Below are 12,500 nucleotides of genomic sequence, written 5' to 3'. Positions count from 1 at the left end.
ATCTATCAGCCAACCAGTTGCAGTAATTCTCAGGGTTGCTTCCTCCCCGGTGGGTGCAGTGACTACACAGTGCTTTGTTGATGGGCCAGGTGACAGTCTCTTGGTGCTGGAGCGGAAGGCAGGATCTGGGCTTCTATCCCAGGCCTGGCAAAACCAGTCTCTCTCTCCCTCCTCTACTCTGCTTCTCTCTTTTTCTTTTCTCTCATACCTCCTTGTCTCTTCTCGTTTCCTCCCTCTTCTTCCCTTCTCTCTCCTTTCCCCCCTTTTTTTCCTCTCTCTCTCTCCCCTCTCTCTCCATCCATCTCCTCTCCTCCCCTGTCTTCATCCCTTTCCTCTCCTACCGTTTGTCTCCATCCCTCTCCTCCCCTCTGTCTCCATCCCTCTCCATTCCTCTCCTCTCCATCCCTCTCCTCTCCTCTTCTCCCCTCCTCTTCTCCCCTCCTCTCTGAGGACACAGGGGGCTAGTGACAGCTCCTTATCTGGTCCAGACGAGCCTGTCTCTGCCACCACAAAGAGCCTATACGCCGTGGAGCCGCTAGCCTGCAGAGGAGATAAAGGCTGATTGCCTAGTATGCCTCCAGTGCCATGCCATTAACAGTAGATGGGATGGGAGGAGGGGCGGGGAAGGGAGAGGAGAGGAGGGGAGGGGAGGGAGAGGAGGGGAGAGGAGAAGGAGGGATGCTGTCAGACCGTCCTGCCGTGGAGAATTTTAATTGTGTCTGTTGGAAGTTGATAAATACATAATCAACCCCCCACCCCATTCTCCCTCACCTCTCCCCCCCCCCTCCCTTTTCCTTCCTTCTCTCCCTCTCTCCTCCTCCTCTCCCTTTCGTCCCCTCCCTTCTCCTCTTCTTACCCCTCCTACCACTCCCCCCCCCCCTCCTCCTCCTCTCCCTCTCATCCCCTCCCTGTGCTAAGTTACGGTGTAGCATGTCACGGCACGCTACTGTTTCCCCCATGCACGGCTAGTCCTTATTTATGGGCCTGCTGCATCATTCATGAGGCCAGACAGAGAGAGTAAACGGGAGGCTGTACAGATATCTCCGCCAGCGTCTGATTGGCTAGGCTTCCTCTCTGGGAATGAATGGGCTGTGTTTGGCTGGGATTGGTCCGGCAGGCTCAGCGGGGGCTCAGCGGTAGGAGAGTTGCTAATGAAATAGCGAATATGAAATAGTTAGACTGCACAACTGTATTAGCTTAAATCCATAGTGTCCACTCTCCCATTGATTGCTGTTGTGTTAGCATGTACGTCAGCATTGTGAAGCGCGCACACACACACACACACACACACACACACACACACACACACACACACACACACACACACACACACACACTCACTCTTACACACACACAGACACACACACACACACACACACACACACACACTCCCTCCCTCCTGCTGTGGTGCAGGGCCTCCCTCCCTGGCATGTGGTCGTAACGCCCCAGGGAGACGTGGCCATGCTGCAGCGCGTTGTTGCCAGACGGTGTTATCAGAGACGCAGCGCTCAGAATCATGTTTCACCTCCTGGGGGGCAGGTGTGTCCGGGTAGGGGGGGTAGCTCCAGGGGCTCCACAGAGACCACAGAGTCGTACCCTGAACCCTGAGAAGGTGAGGTTTCCACCTGGCCTATCTGAGAGCAGATCTGAGAGTGTTATTACCATCCTGCTTCCTCTGAAGGTATCCAATCCTGTCAAATCTTCAGAAGTGTGAGTGTGAAAGGGGGAGGGGCCATGGGTATTAAAGATCAACCAGACTTGCTAGGATAGGATGCCTCTCAGTCTCATTCAACTCAGTTACAGACTTCTACAAATTGGTTAGAATGTATTTGGTCATGATATTCCTATCATCCTCCATCCTTCATTTAGAATGTTTTACGGTTAGGAGACAAAGGTAGTATATACCAGACAGTATCTCTGCCTCTGTCTCGTAATCGTTATTCCCTATCTCTCCCAGTACCCTGGAGTGACTGAGTCAATGCCCTTGCGTTTTTAAATACATTAACACATCAGTTTGATTATGTTTGGTTGTTATTTTGTTGGAAATTCTTTCTCTGTGTGTCTCCTAATCGTTACTCTGTTTTTGGTCAGTGTCCTGTGTCAATAGAGCCAGATGATTTAGTGTTTCTCTTTATATCAGTGAGCAGGCTACTGAAGGCTTTGGCTCAGCAAACTGTCAGACTCAGCCAGATGTCAATCCATGTAGCTAATTGGACGGTGGTTTATTTAATGTGCTGCACACATACTGGAGTTTGGCTTACTGTAGCAGGCCTATCAGTGGCCATTTAGAGAAGGGTTTACTTCATGTATTTCACAGTATACATTTGTATAATTGTGATTAGACCGCATGACTGTGATTATACATCCACTTTTCAAATCCCTCTTGAGTGGATTATACAGTAGTGTATTTAACCATGTATGGGTCATAGAGGCTATGCTGCTCTAACAGGCTGTTCATGTTCACCATAGAGAGATACAGTAACAGGCTGTTCATGTTCACCATAGAGAGATGCAGTCACAGGCTGTTCACCATAGAGAGATGCAGTAACAGGCTGTTCATGTTCACCATAGAGAGATGCAGTCACAGGCTGTTCATGTTCACCATAGAGAGATGCAGTAACAGGCTGTTCACCATAGAGAGATGCAGTAACAGGCTGTTCACCATAGAGAGATACAGTAACAGGCTGTTCACCATAGAGAGATGCAGTAACAGGCTGTTCATGTTCACCATAGAGAGATGCAGTAACAGGCTGTTCATGTTCACCATAGAGAGATGCAGGAACAGGACATGCAGTGTGTCAGGGTTAAACTGTGACCAGTGCTTCACTTTCTACATACTGTACAGTAGCCATGATAGCCTGCTAGCCTTGTAATGGCTGTGAATATGTCATAGTGGGCGAGACTATGGACTATCAGTCTTTGGATTATCAGTCTATGGACTATCAGTCTAAGGACTATCAGGCTGTTGACTATCGTACCTATATAGGCATCTATGAATTGATTTGAACACTGACCACCCTAACATCGTACCTCTGTGTCTCTGTGTGTGTGTCTGTGTGTCTGTGTCTCTACAGTGTGTGGCTGCGACCTGGCCCATTCCGGGTTCTTCCAGAAGGGAGGAGAGTACATTTGTACGGAGGACTACCAGAGGCTCTACGGCACCAAGTGTGACAGCTGCGGGGAGTTCATCACAGGAGAGGTGGTCTCAGCGCTTGGGCGTACCTACCACCCCAAGTGCTTCGTCTGCAGCATGTGCAGGTAGAACACCTCCCATCCATCACTGCAGGGTTGGGGTCAGTTTAGTTTCAAGTACATTTCAGTACATTCAGTGACAGGGCTGGCCCTGTTATTAGTTAGTTGTCTCAGGATCATGTTTTGGCAGCAGGGGTGTACGGTACTTCATATTCAATCACAACACAGGGTAGAGGACTTGTTTAGGTTAGGTAAGACACCGTAGACAAGGTTACACATGTTTGATCCTAGCCTGAAAACAGACCACCTCACCTCAGGGCCGGGTTACCTGAATTGACTGTCCTCTCTCTCTATATTTAACAACATAAAACTATGTTTAAGTGACAAGTTAGGATTTGTCAAAAGATTGGAAATTCAAGTTTGCACGATGTGTTCCTAACCTGCCGACAGAAGCCCGTGAGGGAGGTGTTGATGTGAGGCTGGAAGGTTGTGTTGAGGAGAGAGACGGGGACATGTAGCCTCATGTTTCTGGTTGTCATTTTGGGAATCTAGGGCATCTTAGCTTTGCTGCATCCCAGAGGTGGTACAATGTCAAAGGCACAAATCTTCAGATTGTGTAGTTTATTGAACCGTGTTGCTGATCTGTAGGGAATTATGGAATGGTTTCTGTTTCTGTCTCACACACACACACACACAGACACACACACACACACACACACGCATGCACACAAGCATGCAAGCACAGACACTCACACACACACACACACACATGCATACATACACAAACCCACCCACCCACACACACACACATAGACACACACATAGACACACACTGACCCTATTTAAAGGAAAATGCTGTGTTTGTGAAAATGATGCTAATTGGTGTGAGTGCAGGGCAGCAGAGGTGAGGCTATTTTAAGGGTACCAAGGGAGCTGCTCTTTCTATAAACGGATGCTGGTTGGGATGAATGGGGATGTTTATATAGCAGGGGGAGATTTGTGTGTGTGTGTGGTGGGGGGGGTTACTGGTCAATGAGGCAAACACACACTGCACTGCAGTAGGGGGTGGTTCGACACACAGCCAGGGGAGAGAGAGGTCTTAGTGTTTTCTAAGTGTAGTCTTAGTGTGTGTGTGTGTGTGTGTGTGTGTGTGTGTGTGTGTGTGTGTGTGTGTGTGTGTGTGTGTGTGTGTTTCACAATAACAAAAACAGCAGAGGGGGCAGAGTAAAGCGGCTGAGGGACCAATCAGGACATCTGTCAGGAAAATTCCCCTCAAGACTGCAGGAACTGCAGAAAATACCTTGTGGAGGAGGGGGAGGAGGGGGAGGAGGGGGGGGATGTTTAGCTGTGGAATGCCCAGGTGGTCTTGAGGGGGTCACGCAGGGGCGACAGACAGAGGCCAGAGTCTGAGTCTGACTGAGTCTGACCTGTGGTAACCCCTCTCCACTCGAGGCTGAGGTAACACTGCTGTGTGTGTGTGTGTGTGTGTGTGTGTGTGTGTGTGTGTGTGTGTGTGTGTGTGTGTGTGTGTGTGTGTGTGTGTGTGTGTACAGTATAAATACATCATCATACACTATGATTAAATACTGTTATACTGTATGCTGACACCCTAGTGATAGAATAGAATAGAATAGAATAGAACTTCAGGAACTTGATTTTGGCAGATGCTTGACAGTGATATGTTGTGATTGCCCACCAATTGTCTAATGCTTTGAATATGATATTGAATACTTATTATAGTAGACACGTTTAAGGCCTATCTGTTCCCAAAATGGGGCTAATGTTTCTGCCTGCTCCCGGGAGTTGCTGACTATTAGCTTTTGTTGGTGAGAGAACGAGCTGACGTTTGGCTCACACAGTCAGCAGCAATCACAGAACGTAAAACCCTCCTCACATCCTAATCTCCTTGTCTTGAATTACAGTATCCAGACATCCGAGCACATTGTTTGTTTCAGATTAGCGGTATTGAAGATCACCTCTGCTGGCCCAGTTTAGTTGCTCCTCTGTGGGCACAGCGGATGTGACTCATTCAGTACACTACCATGGTCCCCTGACATGTAGCTGGATACCCTCCGTCCTCTGGCCTCTCGCTCTCCCCAGGGAGGGAGCACCGCTCCGTGGCTCAGTGGCTCAGTGGCTCTGTGGCTCTGTGGCTCTGTGGCTCTGTGGCTGGGCTGGCACCGGATATTACCCTCATACCCTGAGGAGCACCCTGCCTGTCAGTACACACACACACCACAACACACCACACCAAAGGGATGATGTGCGTGTGTGTGTGTGTGTGTGTGTGTGTGTGTGTGTGTGTGTGTGTGTGTGTGTGTGTGTGTGTGTGTGTGTGTGTGTGTGTGTGTAATAAATACAGAGCAGAGATTGTGACTTGCATACTAAAGTTTGCTCCCCCAAACCCATGTGTCAGTGTGTCTGCGCACAAACAATTTAAATGTCCATAAATCGTACTTTCAGGTTGCTTAGATGTGGACAGCCCTCTATTTAAAAATGTCCTTTCAACTCAGATGTATCCATGGCAAGATTGAAAGATGTGCAAATCAAGTCCTTTACATGTTTGTTTCAAATAATATTTTGGGAGGGGGGCTCCTTCTTCATCCTTGTGTTTGTGTATTCATCCTTGTATTTTGGCGTGTGTGTGTGTGTATGTGTGTGTGTGTGTGTGTGTGTGTGTGTGTGTGTGTGTGTGTGTGTGTGTGTGTGTGTGTGTGTCACTCTAATCATCAGTAATCGGATTAGAATGGTGCCATAGCCTTTGATGCTGTATGTCTCGTATGCTTCTGAGGAGAATCACATTGCCCTCCTTGACCAAATTAGGCACGCTCAGCTCAAAGACACGGTTCAGACATATTTTCCAAACATAATAGAATCCCAATGCATGCATAAATAATCATGTTTCATCTTCTCCATCACATCAAAGCTTCATTAGGCTGAGGCCTCAGCTGCTAGATAAGACTGGGTTTGTTCGAAGCACGGTAGAGCAGTGTCTCTCAACCCTGTGAGTGTCCTTATTGTCCCAGGTACTAGGACGCCATGGCCCCTCTGGTGAACTGACTACATGTGTGTCAGGAAGCTAGGCATAGAGGGACTGGGGCGGACCAGTGCCAGGCCTCAGACAATAGTAGAGAAACTGCTGGAGAACTGTTACGTTCTGTTTGGAGAACCGCTCTCTAGTAGGGTACCGCTGCTGTCTGCTAAGCTGTTCACGATAGGTTAAGTACTAGGGATACAGGAGAAGAGAATCATTCTAGAGCCATTCTATAGTACATAAGTTCTCTCACACCTCATCTGTTCTGACTAGTAAGGGTTTATTAGAGAATGGTTCCAAGTAAGGGTTTTATTAGAGAATGGTTCCAATGGTTCCAGTGTAAACATAAATGTTCCGATAGTAGACCTATAATACTACTGCACTGACACTGCAGACCTTGGATTTCACTGTCTTTGTTTTAGGTTGAACCAAGTAGATACATATAGCATGGCGCCCCCTGTAGGCGACATTGACGAACTACAGGGTTTTCTTCTCAATCCATCCGTTGTCATTAACTGGAACCACGTACTGTACATTGTGCACAGTGGAGGCTGGTGGAGTTAGAAATTGGAGGACGGGCTCATTGTAATGCATGGAACGGAAAGACATGCATTACAATGAGCCCGTCCTCCCATTTCTGTGTCCAGCAGCCTCCACGAATAAATGTGCACAATTACACAACTGATGTCTGCCTCTGGCTCTTTTTGGTCTTCCAGGAAGCCGTTCCCAATAGGAGACAGGGTGACCTTCTGTGGGAAGAAGTGTGTGTGTCAGCAGTGCTCCCACTCCCTGGTCAGCAACGAGCCCGTCAAGATCCACGGACCCAGCCGTAAGTATGGGAGACCACACACTGGGAGCGACTGAACACGAACAGTGAGGTCATGTTGTACATTCACTCAGTGTCATACATGCAACTCAACATAATGAACAGTGTAGTAATGTGTCTGACTGTTGCTATCTCGCCACTCCATTGGCCCCCCATTCTGATCTCAGTACAGTAGTACCTGTTGGTGATGGCAACACAGTGAAAAAGCACAGATTCTCTACCTGCCATTTCTCATTATCGTCGTATTAGTACCTAGATTGGAGCATAACAGCTGAGCCACCTGCTTTGTTATATTAACCAGTCCACTGTGCTTTATGAGATTAATTGTGCATGGAGATTCCCTGACGCACCATGGAGAGCTGGTTTAGTGTGTGTGTGTGTGTGTGTGTGTGTGTGTGTGTGTGTGTGTGTGTGTGTGTGTGTGTGTCTGTGTGTGTGTCTGTGTGTGTGTCTGTGTCTGTGTGTGGGTGGGTGGGTGGTACAGGAAGATACAGGCTGTGACCTCACATCAATAACTCTCATCTGGTTATGACATCTATTAATCTACCTGGTAGCAGCCACATGTGCTGCCTGTAATACCCCTCCTCCTCCTCCTCCTCCTCCTCCTCCTCCTCCTCCTCCTCCACTGCCACCAGGCAGACAGGGGCTCATATCATGACCTAAATGGGAGCTTACTTTCATTACACAATCACAACAACAACAACTGCTCCCGGCGTCTGGAGGCTTCCTGTGTGAAACATGAGTACAGGAGTAGGGCTGTTGTAATGGCTATCACCATGTCCAGCTGTGACGGTGACATCATCACATGGAGACGACGAAGGCTGATATCCATCATCCTGGGTAGGATCAGATCAAAACATCAGATGTCAAAGTCAGGCTGAATTTGATTCATCGTATTATATAATAGAACCCAAAGACCCAAAACCCTGATACTGTACAGTAGATATTGTTGAAGGAAGAACATTACACCAATACATCAAATTAGGATGGCTGAGTTTGTTAGTTGACCTGAGACTGATAAGAGGGAGTGTGTGTACAGTGAAGGATGGTAATGTGTACTGTAGAATGTGTGAGATGACTGAGTGTGTGTGTGTGTGTGTGTGTGTGTGTGTGTGTGTGTGTGTGTGTGTGTGTGTGTGTGTGTGTGTGTGTGTGTGTGTACCAGAATGTGTGAGGTGACTGAGTGTGTGTACATTAAAGGATGGTAATGTCGTTGAGTTTGGAGAGGAGTAGGACTCCCCATTGCTCACTGACAGCCCTGCGTCTCGGAGGAGCGGTGTGGAGGGGGGGGGGGGGGGGGGGCAGGCGTGGTGACGAGGACCTAAATGAGAACAAATGGAAGCCTGACCTCTTTCAGGGCGAGGACCCGTCACAGCCATGAATCATCCGCTGCCATAACTCCCTCTGCTCCCTCTGCCTTCCCCACTTCTACAAGTACAGACGCCATTACGGCTCTGCTGGCCCCACCTCCACACATACAGCATCCATTACGGCTCTGCTACTCTGTTTCAATATTGTTTATGTACCCTCTCCCCCCCCCTCTCTCTCTCCCTCCCTCCCTCCCTCTGTTCCAGACTGTGCGGGGTGTAAGGATGAGATCAGACGCGGACAGTCTCTCCTGGCCTTGGAGAAGCAGTGGCACGTCAGCTGCTTCAAGTGTCAAACCTGTGGCTCTGTGCTTACTGGGGAGTACATCAGCAAGTACGTACGACCACGTGTGTATACAGTACAGGGGAGGCTGGTGGAGGTAGAAATCGGAGGACAGGCTAAGTGGAATGCGTGGAATGGAATGAGGAATGGTATCAAATACGTGTGGGAGGATGGTGGGGGTAGAAATCGAAGGACGGGCTCATTGTAATGCATGGAATGGAATTCCTCATTCCATTCAATGCATTACAAAGTGCCCGTCCTCTGTTTTCTACCTCCACCAGCCTCCACTGATATATAGTACAGAAAATAGATACTGTTGTACTCTCATGTATATACGGAGCAGCAAGCCCAGTAGGTACCCTCATGTGTATACAGCAAGATGATGCCCTTAATATTGAAGAGATTGTGCGTGCGTGCGTGTGTGTGTGCGCGTGCGTGTGTGTGTGTGTGTGTGTGTGTGTGTGTGTGTGTGCGTGCGCGTGCATGTGCGTGTGCGTGCGTGTGTGTATGTGTGTGTTTTCCAGGGATGGTATTCCGTACTGCGAGTCTGACTACCACGCCCAGTACGGCATCAAGTGCGAGACGTGTAACAGATACATCAGTGGCCGCGTGCTGGAGGTGAGTCCGACCATGAAGAGCTCCGTTCACCTTGTTTCCTGTCGTCAGAACCCGAGAACAGACTCCCTCGGGAAGCAGAGATTTCCGAGACTGTACGCCGTATCTATTCATTCAGTGTGTCTAGCGCCTATTCTTTAACTCACAGATGAGACAGGGCAGATTTTGGGTCACACTTTGTCTTATAAGGGTTTAATGAAGCCTTCGTAAAACCCTTTACAAGGCCTACAGTACATACTGTACAGTAGTTGCTCCACACGTCATTGACTATTAAATGTCATACTATAGAGAGGGTGGCACAAGGGACATGGCACTTTGGCAGAGCACCAGGTGTGATAAAACACAAACAGGTAACCTTGAGACAGAGGAGAGGGAGAGAAGAAGAGGATGTGGAGGCTAGATGGGATATATGGCTACCGCTGTCATCCCGAAGTCACCTCACATTTATTCACTGTGGCCCAAATAGCTTGCAAACCACTTATCGTTCAAAATCAGTTCACTGTCACGTGTGAACTGAGTTTAACGTTACCTGTCACCATGTAAGCTTTCACCATGATCGCTGTAGACAAGTAACATACTGTATTTGTCCTGTTCGGATGCTACAAAGGTTTGTGAAAAAGGTAAACATAGACAGGATGATATGACAGTAGCATCATACCGTCTAGCCATAACCATGAACCACACAGAACCAGGAAGGCTCACTGGTCACACAGAAACATCAGACTGACCAATGAGAATGAACCAAGAATGACTTCGATCATTTGTTTTTTCCTGGCATCTTCAATGTGCCCCTTGTTTGTATTTCGGGATGGCGTTTTAATGACTAGTCGAGAGTCACTTTGTGTGTGAAGGAGTCTGTGGGAAAATAAACGATCCCATTATAACATCACCAACGTTTGTATGCACGCAAGTAAGTGGATAGATCAAGCAGCGCTCGCTGGATTGTCGAGTTGTAATCTCTCTGTGCATATGATTAACGCAGGTTGGGTTGAAATCAATGCAGGCTTCCTGAATGTGCTGAGCGCAGAGCAGAGAGCAAATATATTCAGACTGCATGCCGTCAGGGATCTAAAAATAGCACTCTTTTTAATGCGCTGTCATCATCGCTAAAACATGAGGGCCTTGACAAGAGCTACACCTGAAGGTGGGACACACACTTAACCTTACTGAAGAACAGAGGAAAGGGGGATGAGGTGGGACACACAACCGTACTGAAGAAGAGAGGAGAGGGGGATGAGGTGGGACACTCAACCTTATTGAAGAACAGAGGGGGAGAGGAGGAGAGGGATGAGGTGGGATAGACAACCTTACTGAGGAGGAGTGGGGGAGATCCTGTAGGCTGTTTTCTCAGTGAGGATGAGAGGAGGGAGGGATGAGGTGAGACACTCAACCTTTCTGAGGAGTAGTGGGGGAGATCCTGTAGGCTGTTTTCTCAGTGAGGATGAGAGGAGGGAGGGAGGGAAACAGTGAGTACCTTCAGGCTAGTGTAGTCTCTTTACAGCAGCTGCGGGGTCAAGCTAGACCACACTCAGCCTAGTACTGCTCTAGGCAAGCGAGACCACACACAGGCTAGTACTTCTCTAGGCAAGCTAGACCACACACAGGCTAGTACTGCTGTGACGATGACTCGGCTAGCTTTCTCTTGTCCAGGGGGGACATTTGGACACTAAAAGATCTGGCATGTACTGTTGCCAATCTACCCACATAGGATTGATCCTAAAAGGAATGTTAGAGAATAGTTTTATGAACATTTCATGAGATACTCAATGTTATGTTCGGCCACCTGCTTGTCAATCAACAGGAGACCGCTGTGAAAAGTGAAAGCCTGCTGGAGTGTGTGTGTGTGTGTGTGTGTGTGTGTGTGTGTGTGTGTGTGTGTGTATCTGTGTGGAATGTGTGTATAAAAAGCAGTGAAAAGCACAGCTGGGACACTGAGAGTCTCATTGAAACAGACTCAATTGCTGAGTGATTATGAAATTGCTGTGGAAGAGAGCGGAATTGGTATGAGTGGCAATTATTCGAGTTGTGTCTGAGTACCAGCCACCATCACTTACATACTCTCCTCTCCTCTTTTCTCTCCCTCTTTTTGTGTCTTGTGTCCTGAATTACCTCTCACCATCTGAAATCTTCTCCAATCCTTTCCCAATGATGTTCTTATCTCCTCTCTTGCCCCCCCTTCCCCCTGTCTCTATCCCCCCTTTCTCTCCCTATCCCTCTCTGCCTCTCCCCCCCTCCCCTCTTTCTCTCTTTGGTTCTTTTTTTTTCTTTCTCTCTCTCTCCTACCTTCTCTCTCTCTCAGGCAGGAGGAAAGCACTACCACCCCACCTGTGCCCGTTGTTCCCGTTGTCACATGATGTTTATGGAGGGGGAGGAGATGTACCTGACAGGTGAGTCAAACAGGGTTGCCAAAGCACTTTTTCAAAACCAAGGTTGGTCTTCTGCAGCTCAGTTGGTAGATCATGGCGTTAGCAATGCTAAGGTTGTGGGTTCAATTCCCACTGGGACCAACATCGTACTCACTGTATTGTGAGTTGCTTTTGATAAAAGCGTCAGATAACTGGCTTATATAGGATAGGTAATTGGTTCAAAGCATTAACCAATACAAAGGTTTTATATAGTTCTATCTCTGTTGGTTATGTGATGCACCTTTCTAAGCTATGCATGCACTAAGGCCAGATCTAGCGATCGACGACCACTCTTCTAGGCTCTCCTGAGCCTTCGACAGAGACTAACTCGGGCATCCATTGGCAGTTTGTTCATTGAGAGATAACCCTAGAAACCTCAAAGCACTGTAACACCCCTTCACTTAGTATTGAAACAACAAGGATGAGTTTTTCCTATGATGTTAACACTACTAGTCATTAGGGCTTAGGCTGCCATTACTTTGAAATATGACAGTTATATAAACAGTCTCCTACCGCTATTGATCAAAGCCAGACTGTAGCCTACATAATTGAATAGACTGCTCTTAAGTGATTGTTTCACAGAGCCTCTGATGGCCTCTCAATGCACAATACAGCGATGATGTCTCACAGTAAAGAATGTTAAAGTGGACAGTTTAGACGTAGATTGATTGTTAGACTGACAGACATAGAGACAGACAGACAGACAGACAGACAGACAGGCAGGCAGGCAGAACAACAGACAAATTCAACAATGCATTGAAATACAGCATTTCAACAG

The 12,500-nt window shown here is 47.9% G+C and overlaps 2 protein-coding genes across 2 annotated transcripts in view; one reads left to right on the top strand and one right to left on the bottom strand.

The window, feature by feature from the left end:
- The window catches only part of LOC310820976 (aldo-keto reductase-like), a 293,751-nt gene that overhangs the window by 13,206 nt on the left and 268,045 nt on the right, over window positions 1-12,500 (bottom strand). The gene's annotated exons all lie outside the window — the stretch shown is intronic.
- The window catches only part of LOC310801235 (actin-binding LIM protein 3-like), a gene marked incomplete at its 5' end in the record, with an annotated part of 51,370 nt that overhangs the window by 21,110 nt on the left and 17,760 nt on the right, over window positions 1-12,500 (top strand). The window contains 5 exons of the mRNA XM_083665230.1: window positions 3,075-3,258; window positions 6,943-7,055; window positions 8,627-8,753; window positions 9,227-9,320; window positions 11,617-11,704. Coding sequence (XP_083521356.1) covers window positions 3,075-3,258; window positions 6,943-7,055; window positions 8,627-8,753; window positions 9,227-9,320; window positions 11,617-11,704 — 606 coding nt within the window. The remainder of the gene's footprint in view (window positions 1-3,074; window positions 3,259-6,942; window positions 7,056-8,626; window positions 8,754-9,226; window positions 9,321-11,616; window positions 11,705-12,500) is intronic.

Source organism: Argentina silus (assembly GCF_951799395.1).
Source record: "Argentina silus genome assembly, chromosome: 2".
NCBI lineage: Eukaryota > Metazoa > Chordata > Actinopteri > Argentiniformes > Argentinidae > Argentina > Argentina silus.
Note: the sequence above shows the minus strand (reverse complement) of the source record. Positions and strands in the feature narration are given on the sequence as shown.